Raw genomic sequence first — 14577 nt, 5'->3', positions numbered from 1 at the left:
TGGCTGTAGTTGGACATCATTGGCAGGTCATCAGGAAAGTTAAAAATAAAATAACCATGTCATCCAGAACCCCCACTTCTGGGCATATATCCTGAATAACTGAAAACAGGGGCCTGCAGAGGTATTTGTACACACGTGTGCGTAGCACCATTATTTGCAACAGTCAAAAGGTGGAAGCACCCAAGAGGCCACCCGTGGATGAACGCATAAACAAAATGTGGTATGCAATGCAGTGGAATAGTGCTGAGCCTCAAAGAAGAAGGGAATTCTGACACATGTTACAACATGGGTGAGATTCGAAGTGATTATGCGAGGGCGGAAGAGCCAGTCACAATGTGAGGAATACCTTCTGATTCCACTTACATGAATGAAGTGTAAATTCAGAGAGGCAGAAAGTTGAATGGTTTTTGCCAGGGGCGATGAACATTTGAAGAGACCCTGATGCTGGGAAAGATTGAAGGTGGAAGGAGAAGGGGATGACACAGGATGAGATGGTTGGATGTGGCATCATTGACTCAATGGACATGAGTTTGAGTAAACTCTGGGAATTGGTGATGGACAGGGAGGCCTGGCGTGCTGCAGTCCAAGGGGTTGCAGAGTTGGACAAGACTGAATGAGTGAACTGAACTGGTGAACATTGGGATGCATGTATCTTTTTGAATTAGTGTTTTTCATCTTTGCATATATAGCCAGGAGTGAAATTGCTGGATCATATGGTAGTTCTATTTTTAGTTTTTTGAGAAACTTCCTTACAGTTTTCAATAGTGGCTCCACCAACTTACATACCCATTAATAGAGTATTAGGTTTTCCTTTTTTCCACATCCTCACCAACACTTACTTGTGGTCTTTTTTGGCGATAGCATGATATTACATTTTTTTTTAATTGCATTTTTGTCTGAGCTAAAAGAGATATCCTAGGTTATTTGTTTAGGCTCTTCTCCAGTTAAAATGCAGTTTTAACTGGCATTGTCACTGCTATTTCTTTAATTACTATTTTTCTAGTTTCTGTTTCTATTTAAACCTTCTGGAATTCATATTATTTTGATATAAGAGATTTTGAATTTATCTTCTTCATCTCTTACATTTTCACTCATTATATTCATTCCTTTATTTTTTGTGTGTTCTCAGAATATTTCTTGAACTAGTTTTCTAATTTGCTGGTTTGATTTTTATGCTGTATTTAACCTGTCATTCTCTTCTTACATTGTGGTTTTAAAATTTGGCAATCGTGTTTTTCATTTTTAAGCACATTTTTATGATCACAGATTGTTTATTTCCTTTTCTATCTGAAATGTCTACTTGAATCACATTGAGAACGAATTAAAAAGACTGTTTAGAAACTTTCTATGTATATTATGTTTCTTTAGAAGAAGGACATTCAGTTAGTCCTTTTTTAGACTTTTAAATCTTACATCTCATTACTTATCTCTTTATCTTTATAGTGACAAGTCTATGATTCTGTAGTATCTGGGATCAACACGGATGCTGGGAGGATGTTTCTGGATTTCTGTTGACATATTTTACCTTTCCGTAGTGGCTCAGATGGTAAAGAATCCACCTGCAATACAGGAGACCCAGGTTCAATCCCTGGGTCGGGAAGATCCCCTGGAGAAGGAAATGGCTACCCACTCCAGTATTCTTGCCTGGGAAATCCCATGGACAGAAGAGTCTGGTGGGCTACAGTCCATGGGGTCACAAAGAACTGGATGTGACTGAGTGAGTAACACAACATTAGCCGTGGGGAGAAATGATGGGGAAATTTTGTATTTCCCACAGTCTTGGCCCTTCAGAGGAGTAAGGTGGCGCTCCTGTCAGGGACCCTCACTAGCATGCTGAGATCTTGCTTTCTGTGCCGGTGTTCCCTCTTCCTGTACCTCCACGGGAATCCTGATGCCTCTGTGACCCTGCTCCTTGCCCCAGCTACAGGTGGTCTCTGTGAGCACCTCGACCGGCTCTTCATGCAGGATAACCGAGGGTGAAGCTCTGCCTCCTGCCCTATGTCCCCCTGTTTGCCGTGGCCTCCAGCTGTGTCACCGTGACCTTGGCCCCATTCCTGTGACCTTGGCCCCATCCCTGTGACCTTGGCCCCATCACCGTGACCTTGGCCCCATCCCTGTGACCTTAGCCCCATCCCTGTGACTTTGGCCCCGTCACCGTGACCTTGGCCCCATCCCTGTGACCTTGGCCCCATCACCGTGACCTTGGCCCCGTCACCGTGACCTTGGCCCCATCCCTGTGACCTTGGCCCCGTCACCGTGACCTTGGCCCCATCCCTGTGACCTTGGCCCCGTCACCGTGACCTTGGCCCCATCCCTGTGACCTTGGCCCCGTCACCGTGACCTTGGCCCCATCCCTGTGACCTTGGCCCCGTCACCGTGACCTTGGCCCCATCCCTGTGACCTTGGCCCCGTCACCGTGACCTTGGCCCCGTCCCTGTGACCTTGGCCCCGTCACCGTGACCTTGGCCCCATCCCTGTGACCTTGGCCCCGTCACCGTGACCTTGGCCCCGTCCCTGTGACCTTGGCCCCGTCACCGTGACCTTGGCCCCATCCCTGTGACCTTGGCCCCGTCACCGTGACCTTGGCCCCATCCCTGTGACCTTGGCCCCGTCACCGTGACCTTGGCCCCATCCCTGTGACCTTGGCCCCGTCACCGTGACCTTGGCCCCATCCCTGTGACCTTGGCCCCGTCACCGTGACCTTGGCCCCATCCCTGTGACCTTGGCCCCGTCACCGTGACCTTGGCCCCGTCCCTGTGACCTTGGCCCCGTCACCGTGACCTTGGCCCCATCCCTGTGACCTTGGCCCCGTCACCGTGACCTTGGCCCCGTCCCTGTGACCTTGGCCCCGTCACCGTGACCTTGGCCCCATCCCTGTGACCTTGGCCCCGTCACCGTGACCTTGGCCCCATCCCTGTGACCTTGGCCCCGTCACCGTGACCTTGGCCCCATCCCTGTGACCTTGACCCCGTCACCGTGACCTTGGCCCCATCCCTGTGACCTTGGCCCCGTCACCGTGACCTTGGCCCCATCCCTGTGACCTTGGCCCCGTCACCGTGACCTTGGCCCCATCCCTGTGACCTTGGCCCCGTCACCGTGACCTTGGCCCCGTCCCTGTGACCTTGGCCCCGTCACCGTGACCGCTGCAGTTCAGAGTTGCAGTTAGTTGTGTCTCCATCTGGAGTCATCATCAGTAGCAAGAAATGGAGCCGCCATGCTTAGCGTCCTATGTGTGCGTCAGCAGTGACACTGACCTCCGTCTTGTTTGGCTCAGTGGCCTCCACAAGGAGCTGACGTGGACGGTCTCTGCTTCACTCGGCCTGCACTGGGGACATGGCGTGCCCTGTCTCGGGCAGGTTGGATTGGAGGGAAGGCTGTCAAATGTGTGTTTGTGGTGGGGTGGAGGGCAGTAGAACAGGTTGGACTGGAGATGAAGGTTGGTGATCAGTTTCCCCTTGTGATTTGGAAACTAATGGTATACACTGAACTGACCAGGGAAGCACATAACAGAAAAATAAATAAGGCTGGGCACAGAACTCAGGGATCAGAGCCTGTGTGAGATGGGCAGAGGGAGAAAAACTAGCGGAAGAGCTGAGAAGCGGGCTGACCAGGCCGGACCCCGCCGAGCTTCCCGGCTCGGAGGCCAGGCACGTTCGGGGCGGCGCGGCGGCGGGAGCTGGAAGGAGGCCCCGCGGAGCCGGCGCGCGGCGTCCCCGCGGCTCCACGGGGAGGCAGGGAGTGGGCCGTCCGGCCGCTCTGCGCCTGCTGACCCCACGCGCAGCACCCGCGGGGGGACCGGAAAGGACACGGGCCCGCCGCCCCCGGCAGGCTCGCCGAGGGACGGCCCGGAGGACGGCTGCGCGCCGCTTCAGAGGACGTGCTGGTTTGTGGATGCGCCCGGTGTGATAAACAGATAAATGTTTCAGTGCTCTTTTTTATTAACATTTTCCGTGAGAAGAATGACTTTTAATATTTAAGCATTTTTTCAGTTTTTCAGCAGCGCTCTTTTTATGACCGTTTAATCTGTTCTTAAGGTGCAGGCACTGCTTACTGCGATGTAGTCTGTGCCGCGCGCTAAGCGTGAAGAGCTGCTCATCCGCTCAGGCACACTGACTGATGAGATTATCCTCAAAACGTCACTTTATTTCTTTTTCTCATTTATTCTTAAGTGTTTGGATATCTGGACTATTGATTAAGGGTATAAAAAGTCCACAGCTCTCTTTAAAACAGCTTTTTTCAGAAATTCTAAATTACCTAGTAACTAGTCTAAGGACTGTCATTCTGTCAGTGTTAACTACCAAAAACCACATTCATTTTAACCTTGTCTTTCTGAACTACAATTCTGTCTTTTGGGAACACTTAGGATGACCCACAGCTTGTGAGGGAAATCCTGATATGGCTAGAAGTTGAAAGTCAGTGACTTAAATTCATTCAATAATGGTTCATTTTCATTTTGTATCTCCTGAAGGAGCCATTCAGAGAACAGGTATTTGTCATCATGGAGCTTTCACTGAAGTAGCTGGAATAAAAATATCTGGGAGACTCCAGGCTAAAGTAGAATATGGAGAATGGCATTTTGAATATTTGGTATATTTTATATTGGAGGAAAATCTTTTTTGTTCAAATTCATCTGGAAGCTTAAACCATTTTCCTGTTTATGCTGTGCTTATTATATTTTACCTGAATTAACATGGCATATTTTTAAATTTAGGACTTTGATTTATCTGTGGTTTCTGACATGGTTTTGAATTTTCAGACTTTTAGCTACATGAAAGTTTTGTTATTTTATGTGTTTTAAGACTTTATCTTAATGTGAAACATGAGTCCAACAAAACTTGCTAACCTTTTAAAACACTTATCTTCTTTGAGAGGGTATGCTTTAAGTTTTCTCTTCCTACTCTTAGAAAAAGGGGAAATACCTGTGGTTTATTATAGTCCCACTTGACAACAGTATTTGTTTGTAAGAAAGCATGTGACATTTAGGTGACATTTTATTTGTTGTGTCACCTAATTGAAGTAAAATGTGAGATACAAGTGGTTATTATCTGTATTTTTTTTTCTTTGCTATTGAAATATCACTGTTAATATAAACAACCATCTCATTTCCAAAAGAAAAAAACATGATAGTCCTAGATTTTAATGCCCTCATGTCCTCTGAATTCCCCCAGTTCTGACTGTGACTGTTTTGGTCTCTTAATAGGGAACAATGCATTGCGAAGTTCCAAACCAGATCACAGTCTATGAGTCCAACCCACGGAGAAGATGGACGGATTATTACCCCAAAGGATTGTGTAAGATCAGACTTCACTCTCGCTTTTCTGCTTGTTTTCTTCTTGTTTTGAAATATCTCCACACATTTTTAGTTTCATATTGTTAAATTCCTGTGATTCCTGACAAACAGTAGACAGTCTGATGGTTTTGGTGGGTATCCTGACTTCAAAGAAAGGGACGTGTTGGGTATATTGCTCTGTTCCTTCTGCTTTCCCTAACATTCTGAAGCATCGTGTTCATCAGTCTGTCATTTTTCCCGGGCACTGAAAAATAACTTTGAAAAACTTCATTTTTTAGTTATTTTTTCCCCTTTTTCTCTGTGTATGTATAAAAATGACTAGACACACAGTGGTCATAAACTTAGAAATGGGACTGGTTTGTAGTGAAGTAGAGGACACTTCCTTCCTGGTGAAGGTGGACTGTTCACATCCTGAAATACGAACACCTCTCTTGCATGTTAGACTCAGCAGAGATACTGTTTGAACGTGGAGCTAGTGAGCTTCGTAAAGAGAAGGACTTTGCCTGCTTGCCTCCATCCTTGCATAATTCTGGCTTGTCTTGGGTTACAAGCCTTTTAGTTAAGCAAGCCATGTGTGATGCTTGACTTTTTTAGCACGTTTGCTCTACATATAATTCCTTCTATTTTCTCCAGTGATGGGGAATTCCAGTTTGGAACTTTAATAAGCCTCTTGATATAAAGAAGAACACATTTTAAATATTTGTGAATTTATTATTAATCATCATATTTATTTAAAATAAACAAGGGAGGTACATTTTAAAAGATATTCTCATTCACACACACAAACATTCAAAAAGCAAGGGACCAACTGTAGAGGCAGTAATGAATTTTAATACAGTATAAATAGTAAACCCAACATTTTGTTCAATAGAAATTTGTAAATTTTTAATTAGTTTCTGAGTTTCTAAATTAGTTTCTAATTAATTTCTAGATTTCAAATTAGTAAAATATGAAGAACATTTTAGTGTATTTTTCATTACTTCAGATAATATAAATGACCATAGATAGATTTATTTGTTAGTAATGAGGTTTTCCGGAGAAGGAAATGGAAACCCACTCCAGTATTCTTGCCTGGAGAATCCCAGGGACAGAGGAGCCTGGTGGGCTGCCGTCTATGGGGTCGCACAGAGTGGGACACGAGTGAAGCGACTTAGCAGCAGCAGCAGCAGCAATGAGGTTTTCTAGGAGCTTCCCAGGTGGAGCTGGTGGTAAAGAACCCACCTGCCAGTGCAGGAGATGTAAGAGACACTGGTCGGATCCCTGGGTCAGGAAGATCCTCTGGAGAAGGAAATGGTAACCCACTCCAGTATTCTTGCCTGGAGAACCCCATGGACAGAGGAGCCTGGCAGGCTACAGTCCATGGAGTCGTGAAGAGCTGGACACGACTGGAGTGACTTGGTACATATGCACAAGGTTTTCTAAAAGCATGAAAGTGCTATACCAACAAATTAAATTAAAATAAAATAAATTTTTTAGCTGTACTGTAAAATATACATTATTATTTTATACCGAGTTACCTTCATAAGTTTTTGGGCTTTCAGATCATTGTCCATTTCTGGACACAGATCTTTGGCTTTCCTCAGTTAATTATGATTTTAATCTGATTTGATAGATATGTAATATAAAAAATTATACAGCAGGGAAAAGAGCATGGAGTTTTAATTTTTTAAGAAAGTTAAGAATTACCATGATTACGTTTTCATGATGTGAATCCAAGGCTCATTTCTCTTTATGTTCGGTGTATAATGAGAAACAATTTAAGAACAAAGAGTTTCTTGGACATCAACCCAAACTTCCCTGTTAACTCATTTTAACGAGAGTAAGTAATTCATCTTTTCAAGTGTTCCCTTTCCCTCCTTTAAAACTACCATGGTACACCACAATTAAAACTTTTTGTAAAAGAATTTAAAGAGTCTGGATTATTTTTTAAAATATTCTTTTGATTTTTTGAAACCCAGTTAATGTAAATATACTGTGAAGGAGTCTCATAGCCTTAAGCGGCTGTATGAAACAGTCATCCCTTGGAACTGCGGACCAGCTCAGCTGTAGCCTTGTGCTTTCCTCTGAGGGCGGTTGAGCGTTACCAAAACGCACACGGACACTCGTTACTCTGAAGACACGTATTTCGTCCTGTTTTCTCCCTCCCTCCCCTCTGCCCTTCCTTCCTTCTTTCCTCTGTTACTTCTTCCATCCTTCCTTCTTTCCTCCATTCTGTCTTTTGTTTTCATTCTGTTTTTCTTTTCTGTGTTTCAGGATATTCATTTGAAAAAATCTACTCTTTCTTTGGATGACAGCGACATGGAAACTCGCCTTAATAGTTGGAATCTTGGGGTAAAAAAGCATTTGTTTTACGAGTGTATGTTGATGTGGCAGAATCATTTTGTGTTTGGGAAACATCTGAACTAATTTAATTCTAAACAATGACTCTTACCGATGTTAGACACTTAGTCCTGGGTGAGTGCTGGGAAGGACTTGGGGAACAGGAAAGAAGCGTGAGTGGTCCCTGTGCTTGACAAGCTGGCTTTCCTGTTGGTGAGATGGCAGATACACACATGAAACAGTTAAATACAGTTTCAGACAGCATGTGATCGAATACCAGAATAAGTTACCCAGAAAGTAGGGTACTGAAGGCCACGTGAGTGAGAAAGTTCTCTGGCAGACTTCAGGCCCGAACCACCATTGTGGACAGTTTTCATTTGCGGAGGCTGGGGCGCCCGTGTGCCTGGAGGGTGGAGGGAAAGGGGCCAGGAACTTAAGGCCGGAGGAGGCGTGAAGAAAGGCGGGGAAAGCGGGGCTCGCACAGGGGGCCGGCGGGCAGGGCTGCTGGGCTGGGGCCTGTTGGAGCTTGACTGCTAAAGCAGAAGTTCCGCTTTCAGATTTGAGACGGTTGTGAGCTCTGAGGTTAGTTCCCCCGCCTCCACGTTTCCACTGTACATACAGGCTCTTTAATGCTTTCAGGAAGTGAAAAGGGCTTTAATCAATTTTTAAAAAAAACCCAACTTTATTATTATAAAAATAATTTGTAATTTGAAAAATGCAGAAAGTCAGATATGCTGAGAGATGTATTAACATTTTGTTACATATATCTTTCCCTCATTTTTTTCTGCATGTATTTATAAAATTAAACTTTAAACAAAATTGGGGTCATATTATAAATGCTATTTTATTATATGCTGTTTTAAATTTGGGATAGGTTTACAGTAGTTCTATTAGCATGACTGTTAATGGTAGCACTAATTTTTCTTTTGAGTGGATAGTTCATAACTTACTTAAGCATTCTGATATTTTGGACATGTAGGTTGCTTCCAGTTTATTGCTAATATAAGTAACAAGTGCAACAGAATTCCTTGAAAGAATCCTTTTGTACCTATTTGGTTGCTTTCTTAGATTATGTTAGGTCTTGGAACATTGCCCTCCATAAGGCATACACCAGTCTTATTTTCCAACCAGAAGTATATAGGACTGTTCATTTTTTACTTCTTTGCCTACATCAGGGACTGTTACTTTTATAAAAACCCTGAAACCCTTCTTGCTAATAATGATCTTTGATGAAGGCAGTGCTTTAAGGAGGCTGAGTGGGTGGTGGTATGAAGGCTGTGTTGGATGTGTATGGAAATGGAGAAGGGGAGCAGTCATGTGTGGGGGCTCCACCTTGCTATGACTCCGAGCATGGAAGAGATGGAAAAGGAAAACATTTAGAAGAGAATAAAGAATGCTTAGTGACTGACTGGCGACTGAACAGAAGGGCATCTAAAGCTTTGGTTCCAGGAAAACGGGAGGGTTGGCTCGCTGTCAGCTACCTGGTTGTCTGATGGCGGAATCATTTCAGGGGTTTCACCGTTTTATCGTAGACTGCTTTCGTTCGGAGAGTAATCGGGGAGTTTCACGCTTTCAGCTCTGTGGTCTCCAGGGCTGCAGTCTTGTTTTGCAGCCACACGCTGGACGTGGTGGCTGTACCCAGAGCCTGGAACCGCTGTCTTTAGAGACTTCAAACCGGGACTCGGTGGCCACCATCAGAGGGTCAGAGGTGGGGGACAGGAAGGGATTTGAAGTGAGTCACTTGAAGGTATGTTAATGAAGGAGAAGGGAGAAATAGAATTGATAACGAGAGGGGAATGGGTCAAAAGAAAACCATTTCCAAATTTGAAGGAGTCGGGGAAGCTGCCCCCAGAACGACTCCTGACTTACTGGTGCGGGAGAGGAGCAAGGAGGCCTCGGAGAGCAGAATCAGAGAGATGGACGTTCTGGGATGTCCTTCTGCAACGGCCTCTGCCCTAGGCCATTGAGAACTTGTGATGTGCATTTTGTAGCACACACAGTACTTTTCACAAATATTTAACTGTTCAGAGGATTAAACTTTTCATTTGTATAATAAAATTAAGATAAAAAATCTAAACTATTTTGATGGACTGCCTTAAAACTAGGGCCGCCTGGGATTTTGTTTCACATTTTTATTGTTCAAAGAGTGCACTCAGTGTGAAATAGAGTCCCTCATTTTTATATATTTATAACAGAGATGCATTAATCAGGTTCAACTATATCTCTTCATCACAGTAGAATAATTTAAATATCCAGTGTATTAAAAAGCTTAGATTTTGCTTTGATTTTAGTTTTGTATGAGAATGTGTGATGGACTTTTATTTCTTTCTTCCTCCAAATGATCAGTTAATAGCTAGTTAATTTTTGTGCTCTATACTAAGGGCACATTTTTTTATGTTGCTGGCATGCCTGTCAAGACCTATTTTCTGATGCATTAGAAGTTCCAGATTTTGAATTTTCTAGTTTTTGTTGAAAATATACATTTCCCCCAGTTATATTCTTTCTTTTCCCAGGAGTGTTTTAACATATTCCCTGTGAATATATAATTCAAGTAGAAATTTGCTTCCTAAACCTAGCCGTTACATTTTCCTCCTGTATTATTATATTTTATTATTATTACTCTTTAGCCTTTTTAACCTTTAGCTTTGGGGGAGCTTTCTTGCTTTGTTAACCTATCTTATATACATTTCATTCACGACTGTCTTTATATAAACTTTTTTCTTTTTTTCCTGAGGAGGACTGGGGGATCTGGAGGAGTCTCTCCTGGGCCTCGCATGGGTCACCAGACCCCCACCTGTCCGCACCCAGGCCTTGCATGGGTCACCGCCCCCAGCCTGTGCCACCGGGGCCTCTGTCCTGACTGTGGAGGCTCGCTTCCACCAGGAGCAAACAGTGGGTACACTTTAGGTGACACCCTTAGGTCAGGTCTCTGCAGAATGGGCGAGAGAACATTCTGTTCTGTTCCTCGCAGGACAGGATGGTCAGCGGGAGGGTGGACAGCACCCCTAGTCCGGCGGCCCCCCTGGAGGGCAGGGTCCCTGGCGGGACCTCCTGTCCAGGGCCAGGGGCACCTGCACGTCCCGGAACCCCTGGTAAGGAGTGTGGGGGCCGAGCGGACCCCGCCGGGAGTCCAGGTGGGGGAGCGGGGCCGCGCGGTGGGGAAGGGAGCGCGTGGGCTCCGCGGGGTTGGGCTCAAGGTGATGGTGCGGCGGTGCCGCGAACGCCGTCGGGTCGAAAGGTGCCCATGCGCGTCCTCATCCGGCGCTGCGTGCGCCGTGCCTGCCCCTCGCTTTCTCTCTGGCGCCTGGAGGTGCCAGTTACTAATAGTTTTCTTTAAAGTATGCAACTGAGCCATTCTCTGCAGCGGCTAGTGACACTGCACGTGTGGACTGAATATGTATTTTCCTGATGACTGATAAAGTTAGATCCCTTTTAATACGCTGATGGACAGTTTGGGTAGCCTCCCAGGGTGCAGTGGTGACTGGGGACTTGGCCGGTTCTCCTGTTGGGCTGTCTGCCTTTTTGTCAATATAGAAGAGCTTTGTATCTATTCTGGATGAGTCCTTTCGGAATCTAGTTTCACAAATAGTTTCTTCCACTTCGTTGCTTTCCTCCATTCTCTTACTGCTGTCTTTGATGAACAGGAACTAAAAAAATTTTTTTAAAATTTTTATTTATTCATTTGGCTGCACGGGGCTCTTAGTTTTGGCTCAGGCATGTAAACTCTCAGTTGCAGCATGTGGGATCTAGTTCCCTGACCAGGGATTGAACCCCTGCCCCCTGCTTTGGGAGTGCAGTATTAGCCACCAGGGAAATCCCAGGAACTTTAAATTTTAATGTGGTTCATTTTCCCATGACTTTGTCTCATGAAAAATTGCTTTCAGTGTCTGTGTGAGGTATGTGGCTGTCCTGAGTTCTTGAAGAGGTTCTCCCAGGTCTTCTAGCAGCTCTAATGTTTTCCTGTTTCTGCTTAGAACTACATGCCACCCGGAAGCACTTGTGGGGCATGTTGTAAGATAGGAAGTGAAGATCTGTGGGCCTTACAGGGTCCGCCGGATGCCCTCATTTACCGAGGAGCCTCTTCCCTCCCTGCTGCACGGCACAGTTTCGTCTCACAGATCAGATGGCAGCACGTGCATGTTCCCATTCTGTCCTTGGCTTGTTTGCTTTTCCTTGTGGCAGTGAATGGTGTCTCTTATCTGTATTTTATTTGTGCTCATTAAATGTTGAAATGTGAGTAAACCCGTTTGTAGTATTGTATTTTTTTCTGTGGAAAACATTTTTCAATTTCTAAAATATGGACTTAAGAGTAAGAGCATTATTTTGGAGCATAAGTGACATTGGTGACTGAATTTATTTTATGCTGTAGGAAGAGGTTTGGCCATTCTTCTGATGGGTGCTCTGACTTTAAGAACAGTTATTCTGGTTGTGCTGCTAGTAATATATTGCTTTAGAATGTCCTTTCCTCTAAGATGGCCAAAATACCATATAAAATGTCTTCCTATTTTTCTGAAACCTTGAAACATCTCTCTTTGATCAATATTAGTCTATAAGGAGGTCAGTTTGACCAAATCCTGAATAATTTGAAAAAGACAAACTGACAGAACTCTTTGAACAATTCTGGTAAAAAATTAAACAAAGCGTCAAAAGGCAGTTTTCATTAGAGAGCATTCAGATACCTGTTTTCATGTCTAGTTTAAATTACTGTTTATTTATTATTGTGATTCTACTTGTTTTTCGAACAAGAAACATTCTGTCATGTGATTTATTCATGCTATTGGAACTTAATTATTTTTGGCATTACTGTCTGTATAATATTTTGTTAGACTTTAATGTTTCACATAAGCTCTATTTATCTTCCATTCTGGACATTCCTTATTGTGGTATTCTTTCTTGAGGTATTATGTTATGAGAGAACAAGAAGTCTTCTGAAAGAGCATGAAGAAAATCAATGTTAAGACTGTTTACAGATTTCTGCAAGTCCCTGTTACTTGTGGATCACAGAGTGGGAACATTCAACTTCAAAGCACATCTGACTGGTGTTATAAAATCAGAAAATAGATTGCTTATTTCCCTCAAACAGACTCAAGAACATGCTCTCCTATGAATAACTCCCATTACATGTTAAAGTGGGTATGAGACAATGCACTGCACATGAATAAGAACAACAGAAGATTTATGCTTGTTTACAGCGTTCATTGTTGCTTTTAAATATTAGAATAGACTTTTGTCAACTTGAGAAAGGAAATTTATGATAACACGATGAGTCCTTAACTTCTGTATTTAATGATTTTTAAAGATGAAGAGGATGAAATAGTTATTTCTGCATAGTTGAAAGGCTACATTGTAATTAGCTAAACCAATATTTCGTACCCTGCTTATAAATGTAGAGCTGGGTAAAAATAAGTCACAGATGGTTTTCTTGGCTTTTGGGTTTAAATTTTAAGCTTAATTAGAGCTTGAGCATCTTTGAGAATTCTCTGTTTTTCTCTTCCTTTATTTTTCCCCTTGTATTTAATTCTGCTTCATGAATTAGGGTTTTATGTGCATGTGTCTTTGAAGGACTTACTTTTTATGCTGGTTTTCTCCATTCCAAAAATAGAGAATGGTTATTTGCTTTTCATATATGTACCTTCAGACAATAAATACTTATTGAGTGTACTTTGCTGCCTGCTGGAAATTGGCTGCCTCTATTTTTCAAAAAGCTGTGTATATATAGTACCATTTTGTTTACTAAAGACTATGCCTCTGTCTCTGGTATGATATTTAAGTAGACTTTATTATTATCTTTATTTAATAATGTTTCCCAAAGTAAAAGGAAGAAGTCATACACCCAACAGTAGGGCCCCACATCTGGAACACATTTATTATCAAATTTTTAATTTTTGTTTTTTAATTAATTTGTTATAACTTATTTATTTATTTAAAAACTCATTTATTGACTATGCCAGCGCCTTTGACTGTGTGGATCACAATAAACTGTGGAAAATTCTTAAAGATATGGGGACGCCAGACCACCTGACCTGCCTCCTGAGAAATCTGTATGCAGGTCAAGAAGCAACAGTTGGAACTGGACATGGAACAACGGACTGGTTCCAGATTGGGAAAGGAGTACGTCAAGGCTGTATATTGTCACCCTGCTTATTTAACTTATATGCAGAGTATGTTATGCGAAATGCCAGGCTGGATGAAACACAAGTTGGAATCAAGATTGCTGAGACAAATATCAATAACCTCAGATATGTAGATGACACCACCCTCATGGCAGAAAGTGAAGAGGAACTAAAGAGCCTCTTGATGAAAGTGAAAGAGGAGAGTGAAAAGGCTGGCTTAAAACTCAACATTCAGAAAACTAAGATCATGGCATCTGGTCCCATCCCTTCATGGGAAATAGATGGGTAAACAATGGAAACAGTGACAGATTTTATTTTGGGGACTCCAAAATTACTATGGATGGTGATTGCAATCATGAAATTAAAAGACACTTGCTCCTTGGAAGAAAAGCTATGACCAACCTAGACAGCATGTTAAAAAGCAGAGACATTACTTTGCCAACAAAGGTCTGTCTAGTCAAGGCTATGGTTTTCCTGTAGTCATGTATGGATTTGAGAGCTGGACCATAAAGAAAGCTGAGCACCAAAGAGTTGATGCTTTTGAACTGTGGTGTTGGAGAAGACTCTTGAGATTTCCGTGGACTGCAAGGAGATCAAGTCAGTCAAACCTGAAGGAAATCAGTCCTGAATATTGGATGGGCTGATGCTGAAGCTGAAGCTCCAGTACTTTGGCCACCTGATGCGGAGAGCTGACTCATTTGAGAAGACCGTGATGCTGGGAAAGACTGAGGGCAGGAGGAGAAGGGGATGACAGAGGATGAGATGGTTGGATGGCATCACAGACTCAATGGACATGAATTTGGGTGGACTCTGGGAGTTGGTGATGGACAGGGAGGCCTTGGCGTGCTGTGGTTC

The 14577-nt window shown here is 43.5% G+C and overlaps 1 protein-coding gene across 3 annotated transcripts in view; it reads left to right on the top strand.

Annotated features, from left to right (window-relative positions):
* Positions 1 to 14577, top strand: part of CEP112 (centrosomal protein 112) — a 309494-nt gene that overhangs the window by 39475 nt on the left and 255442 nt on the right. For 2 of the 3 annotated variants that reach the window (XM_061145039.1, XM_061145038.1), the window contains exons 5-6: positions 5201 to 5291; positions 7544 to 7621. In XM_061145039.1, the coding sequence (XP_061001022.1) occupies positions 5201 to 5291; positions 7544 to 7621 (169 nt within the window). The remainder of the gene's footprint in view (positions 1 to 5200; positions 5292 to 7543; positions 7622 to 14577) is intronic. The other variant, XM_061145040.1, reaches the window with a different exon arrangement.

This window comes from Dama dama, chromosome 5 (genome assembly GCF_033118175.1).
Source record: "Dama dama isolate Ldn47 chromosome 5, ASM3311817v1, whole genome shotgun sequence".
Classification (NCBI taxonomy): Eukaryota; Metazoa; Chordata; class Mammalia; order Artiodactyla; family Cervidae; genus Dama; species Dama dama.
The sequence above is the reverse complement of the archived record's forward strand: the minus strand, read 5'-3'. Positions and strand labels throughout refer to the sequence as shown.